The sequence below is a fragment of the Balaenoptera borealis genome, assembly GCF_965194805.1.
Source record: "Balaenoptera borealis genome assembly, chromosome: 14".
In the NCBI taxonomy this organism is placed as follows: domain Eukaryota; kingdom Metazoa; phylum Chordata; class Mammalia; order Artiodactyla; family Balaenopteridae; genus Balaenoptera; species Balaenoptera borealis.
This window is the reverse complement of record NC_138875.1, coordinates 4,631,194-4,648,823: the sequence shown is the minus strand read 5'-3', so window position 1 is coordinate 4,648,823 and position 17,630 is coordinate 4,631,194. Positions and strand designations below refer to the sequence as shown.

General features: G+C 39.5%; 1 protein-coding gene across 36 annotated transcripts in view; it reads right to left on the bottom strand.

The window, feature by feature from the left end:
- Positions 1–17,630, bottom strand: part of FBXO15 (F-box protein 15) — a 585,398-nt gene that overhangs the window by 260,019 nt on the left and 307,749 nt on the right. The window contains exon 11 of one of the 36 annotated variants that reach the window (XM_082355222.1): positions 11,264–11,352. The exons of 33 other annotated variants lie outside the window; for them this stretch is intronic. In XM_082355222.1, coding sequence (XP_082211348.1) covers positions 11,347–11,352 — 6 coding nt within the window. In that variant the 3' untranslated portion in view covers positions 11,264–11,346. Of the gene's footprint in view, positions 1–11,263; positions 16,964–17,630 lie in introns of those variants that run through there. 2 more of the 36 variants (XM_082355235.1, XM_082355229.1) reach the window with 2 other exon arrangements.

The following is a 17,630-nucleotide window of genomic DNA, read 5'->3' as shown; positions in this document are numbered from 1 at the left end:
CGGTACTGAGTCTGAGTACCTTCTCATCCTGGGTTTCTTGCTACTTTCTCTCCACCCCGGTTGCCTCCTTCATGTCTGCCTATAACCCAGTTACGTGCAACAAAATCAAACGTCAAATAGGAACATTTTCTTTAAATGTCCGCATACCTAAAATTATTTCAGCTTATATTTGTGGTATTAGGTTGAGCTGATGAGAAATGAAAGCATGGCCAAAAATGCGCTTAAAGTACTCTACAGTAAGAATAATGACATGGTTTGAAATAAAAAGATTTAATCAAATTGACTGAAATAAATTGCCTGTGGCCAGGCTAACAAGGCTATATTTCAACATTCTACTTTAACTCGTTGCTTTCCATTTCTTTTCGCAGGTATGAAATAATCTGTCTGGAGCTCCCTCTACCACAGCCTGCAGCCTCCTTCCTGGGCCCACTTCTGCTCAAGGTTGGCCACCCCCACTGCAACAGTCACTCCACGTTTCATCCTCTCCTACTCTTCATATTATATCCAGCACCTACCATGGTCCCTACCACAAAGAAAAATTGCAGTAAACATTTTTATAATTAATGTCATTACTCTACATGCATCAAAAACACAAGAATATAAGCAGTTAACCTAGTGAGACAGAGGTAGAAATTGCTAGAGTATTGCCCAGAAAAAAAGAAACAAATGCGGAAATAAAAATTAGAGAAGACTATCATAACTCTTAAGAATTAAGATTTTTAAGAATTTAATGACTCTTATGATTAAGAAAGAAAGAAGCCTTTATTTCCAGCGGTATGGATATCCAGATATACCTTGACCGTCCTTTGGCTAAAAACCACCAAAACTGTGGAATAAAATAGAAACATTTATTTAAATACCCTTCACTTTCTGTCAAGAATTTAAGGAATAGTCAGGACCCCTAAACAAAGTGAGAGCACAACTCCACAGAGGGAGACACAGTATGGAAACCAAGCTTTCCCTTGAGGACACTTCACAGAACTGGATACATTTACACGTTAGGTCCGGCAGCCTGTGGGTTGTGGAGTCAGGGGACAAGCCAAGGTTTGCTCAGGGTGGGGCTATGACAGAAGACGTCTCTGCAAGTAAACCCAAGGTATGAAGTCTTGACTGTGAGGAGACTAAGAACAATAGTCCCTCTTGAACCTTGGCACAGAGTGGAGAGCTGAAAAACAAAGACTCAAAAAGAATTAGAAGACCCAGACGGTCCCATAATCACCGTCAGATCTTTATCAAAGATTTTCCTCCAAAAAAAACACCAGTCCAGAGAGATCACCAAAAGTTCTATCAAATATTCAAGGATCAAATGCCTCTTGCATAGACCATTTCAATCATAGAAAAAGACTCCACAGATGTGGTCAGCGTGAGCTTATAATACTGACCCTGACAGGCTCAACGCAAGAAAGAAAATGGCAAGCCAGCCTCGCTTGTGAACATTGATACAAAATCCGAAGTGATATTACAAACCAAGTCCAACAATGTATGAAAAGGATAAAACAGCAGGAGTCTTAATAGAAAAATTAATAGTCAAAATCAATTGAATTCTATCACATGAATATATAAAAGGAGTTAAATTCCATGATCATCTTATTAGATGCAGAAAAATTATTTGAGAAAATTTAACAGCCATTCATAATGAAACTGGAAAAGAACACGTGACTCTCAAGGTAATAATCCTCCAACAAAAATATATAGCAGTTTTCATGCTTAATGTTTAAATGATTATGATGAGGAACAAGTCAAGAATTCCCTCCTAATAGCAGTTCTATTCAGCCTTGTCCTGAAGGATATTGCCAGTGCAGTGAGGTAAGAAATAAAGATAAAAACATAAATATTTGAAAGAAAAATAAAAAGTATCACTATTTACATATAGAGAGATTATTAGAATTAATGAATGAAGCTATAAGTTGGAATCAAAATCACTATGTAAAATCTGTACATAAGTAAAAGTTAAGAAAACGTAATATAAAAGAGATCAATTGCAATAAATATCAAAATTATTACTTACATAAAAATAGATCTTAAAAAAGGTACAAGAATTTTATGGAGAAAATTGTAAAACTTTGATGAACTCAAAGAATAAATTAAAAAGAGGGTTATATCCAACTAATGGATTTCAAGACTCAAAATCATGAGGCTGTCAACGTTATAAATATTTATCAAAACTTGTCAACTTTTTATAGAGATTCAAAGCAATTTTCTGGAAATCCCAAACAGAATTTGGGGTGAAACTTGACAAGCTCTTGTATCCCGGCGCCAGTGCCATACTGGCCCGTGGTCTTAACCATAAAGGCTTTATGACGATTCTCCGTGGGAGACACTCGGACCACCAGCGTACTCCTCACCCCCTCAAGGCTGGTATGTCCACTACCCATAACCTCACTGTGGTCTTTCTATTTTCTTCCATTACAATTATTATCGTCTAACATATAATTGTGAGCAAAAAAATCAAGTCGTATACCACATGAAATATAATTCCATGTATGTAAAATTCAATGCAAATAAAACTAAAAACATATTGTCTCACTACCTATGTAAATAGTGACATATCCACAAAGCAAGGTCTTGATAAATACCACGTGCAGGGACATAGTTACCTCTGAATAGGAGGGAAGGGGATGGTCTCTGTAGTGTAAGAATAAGGGCAAAAGCAATTATTTTTCTTAATTATGGGGTAGATATTGGGTCCTAGCTATATAATCATTATTTATTCTTTATGCATAATCTAATTTTTGAATTGTAAATAGGCAATAACTTAAACGGTTACTATAAATCAAATTCTGGACTACAAGTATTCATAGCTCCTATTTTGTTTAATTCAGGTAACAAAAGCCCTGTGACTCACTATTACTGTTCCCAGTTTTTACAGATTCTGCAGCTCTTGTGTCCCGGGTGATCAGGGCTGGAAGAGGAGCTTCGCTCAGATACTACAGTTTCAAGGCTCCTGCTGATGCGCAGCCCAGCCTGAGGCCCGTCAACGTGAATGGACAAAGTACACAGTTCACCTGATGTTTATTTATTTTTATCTTTATTTTTTAAAACTTTTTGGCGTCGCAGCGAGGCATGTGGGATATTAGTTCCCTGACCAGGGATCAAACCTGCATCATCGGCAGTGAAAGCGCGGAGTCCTAACCACTGGACTGCCAGGGAAGTCCCTCACCTTATATTTAAACACAACAGTGAAAGCAAACTAGTGCTACGCTTCTTCAGACTTTTCATGATCTTTTCATTTAACTTGTTCTATCTAAGACAGTGGTAACTGGGGGGGAAGCAGAGACAAACTTCCAGCAGCCTGATTTTTTAAAACAAACCTGGATGGCTGATTTAGTTCATCCACAAAAGGGAATGCAATTGGCTTTCCTCCCTTCCTCCCTTCCTCCCTTCCTCCCTTCCTCCCCTCCTTCTTCCTCCTCTAGAAGGACATTATCAGCAGAGACGTGTCAAGTGCTCAGGAAGGAAAATACATGTACCTGCAACAAAGATAAACTGTTCAAAGATGCAACAAACGAAGAAAATCATCTTTGAATACACACTATTCAAAGTAGTTTGCATAATTTGCTTTTCTCAATCATACCTTTAAGCAAATTCCCTTTAAAACGACTTAATGCCCTAGCCTCCATCACAACAGCACGGTCCTCATGTCCTCATTCATTTGCTCATCCATTCAATATGCATCAGGTCATTGTTCCTTCCCTTCGGAGGACAGTCTTGTCTCACCACTGAGTAGGGCACTTTTTCAGAACTAGTTAACCTAGTTGTCAATAACTCAGGAAGTATGATCTTAAACTAATACTGTCAGTAACTGTTTTTGAAAATCCATAAGCCAATAAAGAAAGTCTTAGGAAAAGCTTAAGGAAAGTCTGTGCTTTACAAGGCAGTATTTTAACCATCCTGGATTATGCTGTTTATATTGAAAGGCTTGACTGGGACCAGAGGCCCCCAGTGGGCCTCTAAGAGCTTGTCCCCAACCTATTCACTAAGGTCAGCCAGCCAGACAGACAGACAGCTAGCCAGGCTTTGTTTCACCCCAGCAGTTGTGATTGTCAGGGGAAGAGCACTCAATTTAGAATTAGAATACCTGGAATTCAAGGCATGCTCTCTTGCTTACCAGCTTAGAAAATTACCCAGAATTTCCGTTTCATACTTGTAAGTCGGGGATAAAAATATCTACCTGACAAGGCTTCCTAAGACTTAAGTGACACATTTTACCAGAGTGCCCGCTGAAATTGAAAAGCTATACAGGAAATATGAGGCATTAGCAGGGCAAGGTGGTAGCCTGGATAAGTGGAAGGGAAAAATGGAAAGGTATTACCTTTGACCTATACAGTGGTCAAGAAACTGTTAAAACAATGAAAACAAAAGCTGAAGTTTCAAACATGGGCACATCAAGAAATTGTAGCCATGCTCAATTACAGATGTGTAGGATTTGCAAGGGCGTTACAGTGGGTAAGAAAATCCAGGTGCCAACTGCCAACTCCACACAAGAGAGAGAGCAGGCCGACTCAGAGTTATCCTGAGAAAAATAACAAAGTGGAAACTCCAGTTTGCCAAGCCAAATTCAGTTGTTTTGTACAGCAGCTGAGTAGTGATTTAGGTTGGAGATTATTTCAAAGACAATCTCCAGAGAGAATAATGATACTGCTGATTTGGGTCCACATAAAATGTACATTTTTAAAAATTATAAATAATTTAAAATCTCTGGATTTCACAACAGCAGAGAGAACTGGCCCAGTGCAATAGCTATTTACAATATAAGTGGCAAGGCCCCTTTTCTGTATTCGGAGGGAGCAAAACAAGGCAGACAGCCGTCATTGTGATCACTAATGTATGTGCACGACAGTGCTTAGATTTTGATGGGAAACAAAATGACAACCTCTCTATTTGTTCAAGTGATGAGAAGGAAATAAACTTAATTGAAAATTTTACTGCCATCATTGTGTGTTTATACGAAAGAGATTCTGTGTACATTTTATCCATTTCCCCCAATATTAACATTTTGTAAAAAAAAAAAAAAAAACAAACTAGAATACTGTCATAACCAAGAAATTTACATTGACAAAATTTACACTCCTATTCAGATTTCCCCAGTTTTACTTGTACTGTGTGTGTGTTTAGTTCTATTCAATTTCAGCATCTGTGTAGATTCCTGTATCCACTATCACAATCAAGATACAAAATATTCCATCACTCCAAGGATCTCTCCTGTTACTTTTTTTTTATAACCACACCTAACGCCCACCCTCAGTCTAATCCCTGGCAACCATTAATTTTATCACCAAGTCTCAAATTTTGTCATTTCAAAAATGTTATTTAAATGGAATTACAGTGTGCAACTTTCGGGACTGAATTTTTTTCACACAGCATGACTACTTGGAGATTCATCCAAGATGGGTTTTTTGTTTTTTGTTTTTTTTTGGTAATAGCCATTTTAAGGGTGTGAGGTGATATCTTGTGATTTTGATTTGCATTTCCCTGATTATTAGTGATGTTGAGCACCTTTTCACATACCGTTGGCCATCTGTATGTCTTCTTTGGGGAAATGTCTATTCAGATCCTCTGCCCATTTTTTAATTGGATTGTTTGTCTTTTTGCTATTGAGTTTTATGAGTTCCTTATATGTTTTGGCTATTAACCTCTTAACAGATAAATGATTTGCAAATATTTTCTCCCACTTGATAGGTTGCCTTTCATTTTGCTGATGATTTCCTTGGGGTATTGTTTTTAATTCTGATTTTCACATGTTCATTGCTAATATATAGAAATGTGATTGATTTTTGTCTCCTGATCTTATATCCTAAAACTTTGATGAACTCCCTTATTAGTTCTAGGGTTTCATTTTTTGTAGAGTTCTTGGAATTGTCTACATAGACAATCATGTCCTATGTAAATAGAGATTTGTCTCTTTCAAGTAATGGGTTATGTGAAAGAAGATGGAATAAGAAAAAGTGGAAAACTTTTATATTGGGTAAAGCCTGATGAGATGACAGAATAAGAAAAAATCAACAGTTCTCAAGAATAGCTATTCTGTGAAATTCTAGAATTTTTATATGCCTAAAATTCACGAGAGGAGAAATTTTATGACTTTTAATATCACAAAGTATCTCTAAGTGACGTAGGAAAAAACCTAGGGTCTAATTCTTGCTGTACATAGAGCCATACGCTACTGATGATAATAACTTTTAATTATTTCCAATTATTGAGCATCTAGTATATGCCAAGAGCACATAGCACAACGTAACCAATTTTCATTAAAGATCAGATCATACTCGCTGTCTCTAATCCTTATTTTTTTCCTTTTTTTAATTGAAGTATAGTTGATTTACAATATTGTGTTAGTTTCAGGCGTACAGCAAAGTGATGTATATATTCCTTTTCAGATTCTTTTCCATCATAGGTTATCACAAGATGTTGAATCTAGTTCCCCATGTTATACAGTAAGTCCTTGTTGTTTATCAATCCTTACTTTTCTAATCCTCACTTTTCTCCTTATTGGGATCTACCTTTCACCCTTGTCACACCATTGTGATAACTCCGGTAGCAGTTAGCACTGACGTCCGTGTTATAAAATTCAAGACCCATTTTTCTCCTGCGGAGCCCCTCTGCTGCATTTGCCATTGATGTCTTTCTGAAATGTTCTCACGTCCTTGGTCCCTGGTCTCCTCCTAGCTGGCGTCTACACCTTGGTCTCCTGTGCAGGTACTTTGAAGGTTCTCGCTCCTTTGCTGGTGGTGTTCTTAAGTGCCCTGCTCTTGTTCCACTGCCTCTCTCTATATTCCAGAGTCCTGGGCGATCCCATGTTAGTCTCACAGTTTCATCCTGTTTGCTGGTGTTGCCTGTGATGTGATCAAGTTCTGTCTCCTCCGACTACCATTGGTTCAAAATGCAATCCCCTCCCTGCGTCTAATCATGTACCCTCTTCTAAGCTGAAACCTGAAAGCAACTGAATATCACCCTCAGGATTAATCGTAGAGGCTTTACGACAACCATTTATTTTTCCTTATTTTTCCTACGTCCAAGTTCTGGCCCATGTTCTAGCCACAGCTGGACCTGCTGAGAAGTCTGACTTCCAGGAGAACAGGATTGACACTAATGAAAAATGCATTGTTGAGAAGCAGAAATACCTTGAAGAGAAAATTACTTTGTTTCCCAATGTGGACAAAATAAGCTTAATGGTCTCTGAAAACACCAAATAAAGAGGGAAATAATTGCTTCATCTTGTTGAGGGTAGTGAGCTCTGAAATTGGATAAAATAAAACAGAGGAATCAGCTTGTTTTACCGTCATCGTCATGCTGAAAATTAGCAAAAGAATACTAACAAAGGAATGGAGCTATCGTAACCCATGAAAGTCAGCCTATTCATTTCAGACATAAATATTCTTTGTACTTTCACTGAATAATAATAATAATATTTAAAAAAATTAAACTAATTCTAACATATCTGTGAACTACCTAACATAACATTGAACAATTAATTACAGCATGACTAGGAGAATGTACGGATTTACAATCATATGAGCACATAAAAATGAGAAAAAAATTTTGGTAAATGTTGCCTTAATAACTGCAGTTATATCCACAGCAATGAATAGATTTCATTATAGTGAATGTGGGATAAATTATTTGAAATATTACATTTCAATTGTGGGTCTGCTTGAAAGCAAATCAATTTACTGTCGACACTGACAAAGAAAAAATGCTTTATACCACTTGAGATAGTACCTTTGAAACTTTAACATCAGCACTTAACATACTTAGCAAATAGTGCAAGTAAAAACTGGAAGAAATGACAGGTAATTTCCACTCCCCAACCCCCCAAAAAAGCAAATCTCTATAGGGTAACAAGAAAAATTGGTCAGTTCATCATGACAGGCTTAATATTTCATTGACTGAACATCATGTTCTTTTCTTAAGCAACAGAAGTTCAAATTGTATTATTTTCATTTGTTTTATACCCTAGTCTTTCAAACAAGCTTAAAAGCACTTTCTGGGAAGGAAGTATGTCTTCTCTTTCTTTTTATAGCCCAACCATATTCACTACAATAATATCTAGTACAATGCTTCAGGCATTGAATCTCTCACTCCCTAGTAAAAACTGAAATTAGACTTTGCTTTGTATTTTGTGAGTTTGATATCCAGAAAAACCTCTTGAGTTTAGCTCAAATAAAACCTTAAAAATTTTAATGAGAACAAATTAGTTTTACAAATGCACATACAGATTGAACATAAAATCAACTGTCTCTGGGGACATCATTTCCAAAGACACATAATTAATTATAGCCACGAAATACAATATAAATAATGCACATTCATATTTTTCACATTTTGAAATGAAAGTACAGACATATTTGATTCATTCTACCTGACAACCCAGCCCCATCCAAATCGAATAGCAGCTTTTTTATTACAGAGCAATCAAGTCTCTAATTAGGACTGGCATTTCACCCATCATTCTCCTATCATTTCCACTGCAGCTTGTGCTTCTGACAGCCTAAAAAAAAAGCCAGATGGAAAAAATAACACGGAAAAAAATGACTATTTTTTTTAAGAAAAGAACTGTGGTAGGAGTGCAATTAAAACAAAAAGTTCTAAAAAAATTAGATAAATTTCAAAAGACAAACGTATATGGTTAACCATAAACAATTAGAATTTTTTGAAAAGGGAAATTTGTACATCCCTTAACCCAAACACAGTGGTCATAGCCAGCAATCTGTTTTAATTACTATTTTATGAAATAATGGCCCAACCTTTGTTTTCCCAGACTCGTCCTCTCTTCTAAACTTTGCCCTGCACCACTGAAGTCATCCTGCCCTCTATTTACAAGAGCCAGGACACGGAAGCAGCCTAAATGCCCATCAACAGAAGAATGGATAAGGAAGATGGGGTCCATATATACAATGGAATATTACTCAGCTGTAAAAAGGAACAAAATAATGCCATTTGCAGCAACATGGATGGAACTAGAGATTGTCATACTGAGTGAAGTAAGGCAGACAGAGAAAGACAAATATCATATGATATCACTTATATGTGGAATGTAAAAAAAGGGTACAAATGTTTTGTTATTTACAAAACAGAAGTAGAGTTACAGACTTAGAGAACAAACTTATGGTTACCAGGGGATGGGGGGGAAGGATAAATTGGGAGATTGGGATTGACATATACACACTATTATATATAAAATAGATAACTAATAAGAACCTACTGCATAGCACAGGGAACTCTACTCAATACTCTGTAATGGCCTGTAATGGAAAAGAATCCAAAAAAGAGTGGATCTATGTATGTGTATAACTGATTCACTTTGCTGTACAGCAGAAACTAACACAACATTGTAAATCAACTACACTCCAATAAAATTTTTTTTTAAAAGTTAGTATCGTCAATGCAAATTTATATTTGGGTAATGGGTAATGTATATTTTTCTGTTATGGGACTCACGAAAAAATAAACATGAAAAATTATTTAAATCAAAAAAAACAAAACAAGAAAAAGAAATGGCACAACCTTCTTCCCACACAGCTGCCCTTGAGACTTTAAACTCAGCTGTAATCCTTCCACTCGGTGGCCGACCTGGCGATATTTCACTGCTTTGTTCTCCTCTGTCCACGTCCACTGACACTGCCTTGTTCCATGTCCTTCTCACCAACCCCTGGACTGGCAATGGCTCCCCACCAGTGGACGACACCCCACCCCACCCTCCTGCGATCTCAGCGTAAACACAGTCAGTGAGGTTCCTCCCTCGATACTGTGGATTCTCCCCTGGGCCCTGAAGAAGTGCTTTCAAGCACTGTGCTGTGTGGAAAACCAAGCCTAGAGATATTTCGTGGAAAGTAAAGGAGGGGTGGGTTCTGTGGGCATGTATTTCAGGAGGCCGTCATGACAAACATAAATCGTCGCTTCGTTACAGACTTTGAGAGTGTAATGTGAGAATGAGCGCTGGCAGTCTCCTAGCAGGAAAAAATAAGGCTCAATGTTTCCTAAACTTTATTTGACCACCAAATCCTTTCTTTTTTTTTTTTTTTTTTTTTTTTTTTTTTAGTAGACTTACTAGTATTTAGAGGAATAGAGTTGGGATATGTTGGTTTACAAGATTTACTCTAAGTTCCTTAATTTAAAAAATTTCTCTTGAGGCATATGTGACCAGAATTTGAGATGGGTCAAGAAGAAAGAAAGAGAAGGATTTCAACAGAAAAATTCAGAGAAGGGAGCATTATAGAGATAAAGTAAGGACTTAGACCTGGAGAAGTATGCCTGTTTGAAGGATGTGCTAATTGTCAGCAAGGGTATTCAATGCTTTTGTGCCTAATTTTTAGACTGTAGATTTCAGATTTTTTTTTTTTGATCACAGAAAATTGGAACAGGATTTTGGAGGAAAATAAGGATCTGGGCCAATTCTTCCAAACTGAACTGTGTGCATCTGCTCCTTTGAGGCAGTTCTTCATCCGTAGTTCAACTACAAGCTTTGAGATAATTCAAGTAAATATGGGATTTTAGCTTTAGAATGACTTGAAAATTTATTTCAAGTTAGCCCATTCACCTTTAGCCCAGCTAACAGTGCTGGGCTGTGCAATTAACATCTTGTGAAGAAGGCAGATCTTATGGTAAGTTCTCGCTGCAATAAAATAACATAAAACGTAAACAGCTGAAATCATTTTGCATTTCGAATTTGATGCAAGAATCACTTGCATCAAATTCACTGTCTCAAAGCAGTGGCTTCAGAATGCCAGTTACCCTGTTCTTCCATCTCCTGTTTTGTCCTGGGGATGATCAAGACGGCAGTTAAAATTGAAAACCTACCACGTGTCAGGCATCTGGTTAGCTCTGTGCCTGTATTATCTCATTTAATCTTCTCACGGACTTTATTTTACAAATGAGGACTGAAGCAGAGGGCTGTGTAATTTGGCTGAGGTCTTGTACGCAGCAAATGTCGTTAAGACTGAACCAAACAGGCTGAGTGCAGAGCTCACGCCCTTCACCACGCAGAGATAATATTTTCTACCTGTGCCCCGTGAAAGACTTGAGTGAATCATTCCACATATCTGAGACCCATCTTCCACTAATAAAACAAGGCTTATTTTGCCCGCACAGGACATCATTTTTATAAATGCTTTCAGGATGCTATAAATGCAGAGACTAGTAATAATGACAGATAGTACCAGAAATAGTAAGGACCTGCCAGCCTTGGTGACATGGCTTTATGTCAGCATCGTATTGACACCCCACATGCCCAGGTCCATGTCCAATGAGCCAAGGACCACGTCTGCAGCAAATCCAGCTTCTTTATTCTTCCACGATTTCCTAAGAGGCAGAATTGTCTAACTCGATTCCCACAGCAGCTGATTAGTTCTACTTCTGGAAAAACAGAAACATAATCAATACCTTTTCTTCTAACGCAGAGATTCATTTAATGTAGCCATTCTCAGTGCCCTTTATCTCTCTGTGTGTTTCTGCCTGAACAGCTGCTGGACATCATGGTCTCAAACTTGTTAAATTCAATTGAATTAGAGCAGGAGAAACACCTGAAGCAAAGAGGAATCAGCCAGGACGGCAGGAGGAAATTCCCCACCGTGCAGGACACACAAATTCTCAGAGATCCTTAAGGTCAAGTGTAGCCTTCAGAGTCAGAGAAGGCCTCTAATTGCAACAATTCAATCTGCAACAGTTTGACTTCGTTGGGGGAAAGGTAACGTGGTGTCCTAGCTCACCTGACTGTCAAGGTCTGTGGCATTTCGGGAAATCACTCTGTCCTCAGAAGGGGACATTCCTCATAAAGACCCTCCGCCCCCCAGTTTTTTCCTTTCAAAGCAGAAGAGTTAACCTAATACTCCGAGAGAGGCAAATAACATGTTTGCTCACATAGCAGATAAATATCTGCAGATTTAGAATGCTCTCCTTACCCGTAAACATTTGGAGAATTAAGGAAAAGCAAACATTTAGGGAAAGAACTAGTTTGAAACTAGACACACATCCGAGCAAGGTCAAAGCCGTCGTGTCTCTACCGGGCCACGTGTTTAATGGCCGGGCGATGGCTGAGGAGGTGCTGCAGTCACTCTGGAGCTCTCCACTTGTCTTTCTTACCTGCCAGGGGGGACAGGTCAGCTTCGGTACATTGCAGCCACATCCAGATGCCCGGTGGTGTTTGCAGAACGGCTGAGGGTCATCTGTGAGGAAAACACTGGGACCCCAAGGAGAGGGTTATGACACACCCAGCAGCGCACCATAGGGCTCTTATCCGGTCAGCGGCTCCAACGAGGACACGGCGAACCCAGCGAGGGCTGACATTTATGACTGCAGAGTCTACGAATGCCTGAGCTTTTAACCTTGCTTATTCAAACGCCCAAATGTCTTTTTGATGAGGTAGTAAGGGAGTAGTCTTGATTTCACTGAGCCATGATTAAGGCCTTTGGCAAAATGCTGGACATTAACACACAGAGCACTGATGAGGAAGATGGAATTACATGATTTCCTCATAGCTGGTCGTAGTTTCAAACGCCTGATTGTGTCTATTTTTCTCCATAAGCCTTTATAAGCTTCATTACTTTAGTCCCTTTACTGTTGCCTGGAATACAAGGCTAAATCCAGTTTTCCGGGCCCCATCGAGTCTTATTTTAAACATCCTCTTGTTAGAAGGCATGCATCACTATTACACGGGAACATTCACCCACTATAGTTAAGGTTGAGCTGCAGCTTCTATTTTAAAAAAATAAATAAAATTAAAAATAAAAATAAAAATAAACAACAACACTGCTGTCTTAGTTTGTCTGGGCTTCCATAACAAAATAGCATTGAGTGGGTGGCTTATAAACAACAGAGAGTTCTTTCCTACAGTTCTGGAGCCTGGAAGTGCAGGATCCAGGTGCCAGCAAGGTCAAGTTCTGGTGAGAACCCTTTCCAGGTTGCAGACTGCCATCTCCTCCTTGTGCCTTCACCTGCCAGAGGGCAGAGAGAGGAAGTAAGCTCTCTAGTGACTGCTGTAAAGACACTAATCCCATTCACGAGGGCTCCACCCTCATGACCACATCTAACCCTAATCCCCTCTAAAATGTCTCACCTCCTAACACCATCCCATTTGAGGATAAGGTCTCAACTTATGAATTTGAGGGGGACATAAACATCTAGTCCATTACACTCATACAAGGTAGTGCTCATACAGGTCCATAACTATCATACAAGTCCATAATAATCATACACGATAATATTCAACTATAAATTGATTCATATATACATAAATACTTTAAATCTGGGATTACTGGGTATAGTTACAGTAGACATTAAGATACTTTGTAGAGCTATTTCATTATTCATTTTACAGGATGCGCAGGGCAGGTGGACATAATCTGACTGAGGGTGCAGGCAGTGCAGTGGGTACAGGGAGGAAGTGCACTGATGCGGACAATTTGAAATGAGTAACTGAGCTGACTTAAATCTGTCTGCTTTATATTATCACCATGAACTGGCAATTCTAAACAAGGTCAGTGGACTTCCTGGGTGGCACAGTGGTTAAGAACCCGCCTGCCAATGCAGGGGACAGGGGTTCGAGCCCTGGTCTGGGAAGATCCCACATGCCGCGGAGCAACTAAGCCCGTGCACCACAACTACTGAGCCTGTGCTCTAGAGCCCACGAGCCACAACTACTGAGCCCACGCACCTAGAGCCCGTGCTCCGCAACAAGAGAAGCCACTGCAGTGAGAAGCCCACGCACCCCAAGAAGAGTAGTCCCCGCTCGCCACAACTAGAGAAAGCCTGTGCACACCAACGAGGACCCAACACAGCCAAAAATAAATAAATAAAATAAATAAATTTATTTTTAAAGAAATAAAAAATAAACAAGGTCAGTGGTAAAATATACATCCCTGGAGAAAAGCGAGAGATATTTTGTTGATGTAAGTTCTAAAGAGTTTCTGTGGTTACCAGTGAATTTTAATAACATATGCAAGGTACAAATTTACACATTTTTATTCCTCTTCTTTAATAAACATCATGGTCTCCATGAAAGTTAAATTTAGGGATTCCCCATTATACAGTCATTCTGTGACACTGGGGGTACAGAGTAATGCTGCAAAAACAGTATACAGGAAAAAAAAAAACCCACTATAATGCAGTGATGGTAAACTGAGACACTGAATCGAATTACTTCTGCTTTCTCATTCTCTGTGACCACTAAGAGATCTTTATTTGTGTTTAAATTTTTAACACTGTGTAATAGAGCCTTCAGTGTGAGGTGTAATATTTTTGTTTCCTAAGTGCAAATTTTAGTATAAGCATAAAACATTCAGAAAACATGTCACTGGATTTAAATATTGCCTTTATAACCAAAAGTGAGTCTTCCTTTATAACTGTTCATCTTTGTTTTAAAAAAATGTATGAACCAAGAAAATGAAATGTTTCATCAGTGGTATGATTTAGCGGCTGTGCAAACTGTTGTATAGAGAAACACCTGTTGGAAAGTGATCTGCTCAGGGTGTCAAATGCACTAGGGATGCCATTGTCTTCAATGTTTTTCAAATTATTGAGTTTGACAAGGTGAATTTCTTTCACTGCAAGGAAAACCTTAGGCTCCGTTGTAGCTAATACTGATCGTGATGAATTAACCTAAAGGTATGGGGAGTCTTGGTGCTAATGAAATTTGACACTACATTTCCAGACTGATTTCTGCAAACATGATGTGTCTCCAAAGCACGAAGCCCTCTTGGCAACGAGGCCATGTGTGTGATGAGGGCAGTGGGTATCTTGTCTCTTATCTTCTGCCTAAAACACTCTCAGAATCCAGCACCTGCTGGGCTCAGTTAAGCACCATGGGAGCTCAATAAAGGTGACTGGAGATGCATTGAACTTTCTAGGCAACGTGCAAACTGCTTAATTTCCCAAGTATCCAGATCTCCGTCCATAAAATGGGGATAGTGGTATTTGTCATTGCCATGCTTACAACTGCAGTAAGAGTTTGTAAACATATTTCTCTAAAATGATTTTTGACTCTTAAAACTAGACTCATGTTTGCATAAGTCTCAAAGTGCACAGCTTAAGAAAAACAGTTTCTCAGGCAAGTGTGAAAGAAACAGGATTCTTCACTCCTTTGGTTACCCAAACAATTCAGATGACTTGCATGTAGTACAATAAGATTTTATTTCTGGAGAGATCAAGAGTTTAAATGAATTTTTAATCTCATAAAGACGAAAACACATTTCACCCTTGATTTTCTGCTCATCTAATGTCACACACTGTTTCTCGGAAGTAGTCTCGTAGTTTCAGCTATCAACCGTATGCTGGTGACTCTTAAATGTTTATCTCGAGCCCTGACCCATCCACTGAATTTTCAATGTACACACACACACACCCCCACACACAGAGATAGAGAGAGAGAGAGGTCTGTAGAACGTCCCCTCCTGGTTATCTATCTATGGGCACTCAAAGTCAACCAAAACTATTTTCATTCTTTCCTCTGTATTTGTTCTTCTAGTGTTTTGTTCCTCGGTTTCCAAAATCAGCCCCAGGACGACTTCGGAACTCCCGCTGGAGAACTTTTTCCCCTTCCCCTCTGCCTAGTCAATCACCGCGTCTTACAACTTTCCGGCCTCGAGATCAAATATCTCCAGGTCCTTTCTCTCCTCTCCCTTCCTCTGTCACTGCCCTCATTCCACATTTACATAATATCTCACCTGGATTATTGCTGTCGTCCAATAACGAACGGTCTTCTCACCTCCCACCTCATGCTCCTCAAACTCAAGTCAAAAAGACTCTAGGGGACTTCCCTGGTGGTTCAGTGGTTAAGACTCTGAGTTTCCACTACCGGGGGCACGGATTCAATCCCTGGCCAAGGAAGTTCCACATGCCGTGTGGTGCAGCCAGAAAAAAAAAAGACTCTAGAATGATTTGTCTACACCCAAATCTAATTACGAGATTCTCCTGATTAACACTCTACTTCTCATTGTCCAAAGCGATATTTCTCGGTAGAGGTGTACCTGCTTGTTTGGAAATGTGCGTGTGAATCGTTGGCTGTCACAACGATGGGGCCAGATGGCCATGGCATTTAGTAATGAAGCCAGGCGTTCCAGATGTTTTGCTCCATGTGAGCTGTTTTGCCCATAAACACAAAGTACTTGCAAGGTTTTAATATATGCTGATTTTTCCAGGAATGCATCTATCTACCTTGCACTTTGCTTTATTCTGAAACATAGCAAATGTTACTTAACATTTTAGAAAATCACATCACTGCAATGTTCTCCCCGCATTTGAGTCATCAATATGATACACGTGTTCCAGTCTGCATTTGGAGCTGTCATGTGTACCATTATTCTGTTTAATTTAAGCATCTCACAGTGTCATCATGTTTCTTAACAAGGATATATTCAAACGTTTATATACTTATATATTATTTTATTACAAATTAATTTTCTTTTACATTTTCTTCATATTATATCAAGTTTTAAAATTAAGATTATAGGTAGGTTATAGGATCTGCAGATTTCAGGACAGTAAAAGGAGCATTATTAAACACCTGTTGTAAATAGCCGGCAAGGTGTCTGGTAGGGATGAGAAGCTCTGTCTCACTCGTGAGGGCACACAGGCCCCCAACGACCAGCCAGCTACCTCCTTCTCCAGAGTCATCTCCTACCAACACCAGCCCATCTTCCTCGTTTCACGATTAAGTCCGGTAATACCGACTGCTAATAATTCTCCAGTACACAATATTATCTCTCACCACGTGCCTTCTCTTATGCTTCTGCTGCCCACAAGACCTTTTCTCCATTACTTTACTGGGCTACCTTCCACTCCACCCTTGAGACGTGATCCCATTAGGGCACCAGTGCATGATGGGATGACTGCATCATCAGATGTACCAGGTTGTCTGTGCTTCTCTCCCCAGTTTACTGTGAGCCTGTCGAGAGCGGTGTCTCTGTGCGCTATTCAGCCTGGGATCACTGGTGCTCATGGAGTGACTCACGGGTGGCAGGTGGTCCGTGTGCTGGATGTATGCATGGATGTGCACACGGATGAAGGAGTAAATAAGTGAAGAAATGTGAGCTGCTATTAAGGAAACATAATAACAATGAAGAGTCTCTCATGTGATAGCAGAATGGACGCAGCCATCTCCTTAGTAATGGTCCAACTGACAAAACCCACAAGACCCAGCTACGTTCCTCCAGGAGCATGGCGGAAAGAAGACGGCATCAACATGGTGCAGATTCAGAGCACGCGGAAGACACATGCAGGGACCCTCACTTCAACTTTCCATGTATTCTGCCGCCAGAACCCACTGAGGTAAAACATTTATGTTTGCAAACCATCCCGTCACCATTGTCTAAGCCATACTTGACATTAAGTGTCAAGACAAACTCACTCAAGCCGGGTTTGTGAAATGCATGGGCTGTATTGGCACTGAGGTGAGCCTCTCACGGCATCTGGAAGACTGTTCTACTTAAGATATGCGTCATCCTGGCTCCAAACTGCTGTGTGCAAAACAGTCAATGAAAGGGCCAAGGAAGAGACAGAAGAAAGATGCTGAAAGTGAGGGGCAGTACAGCTGAGAGCAATGTACCCAAATACAAGCTGTGTAAGTGGCCACCCCGCGCACAGGATAAGGAGTGAGCGCTCTCTCTCTCTCTCTCTCTTGCTCTCCCATACAAGGCTTT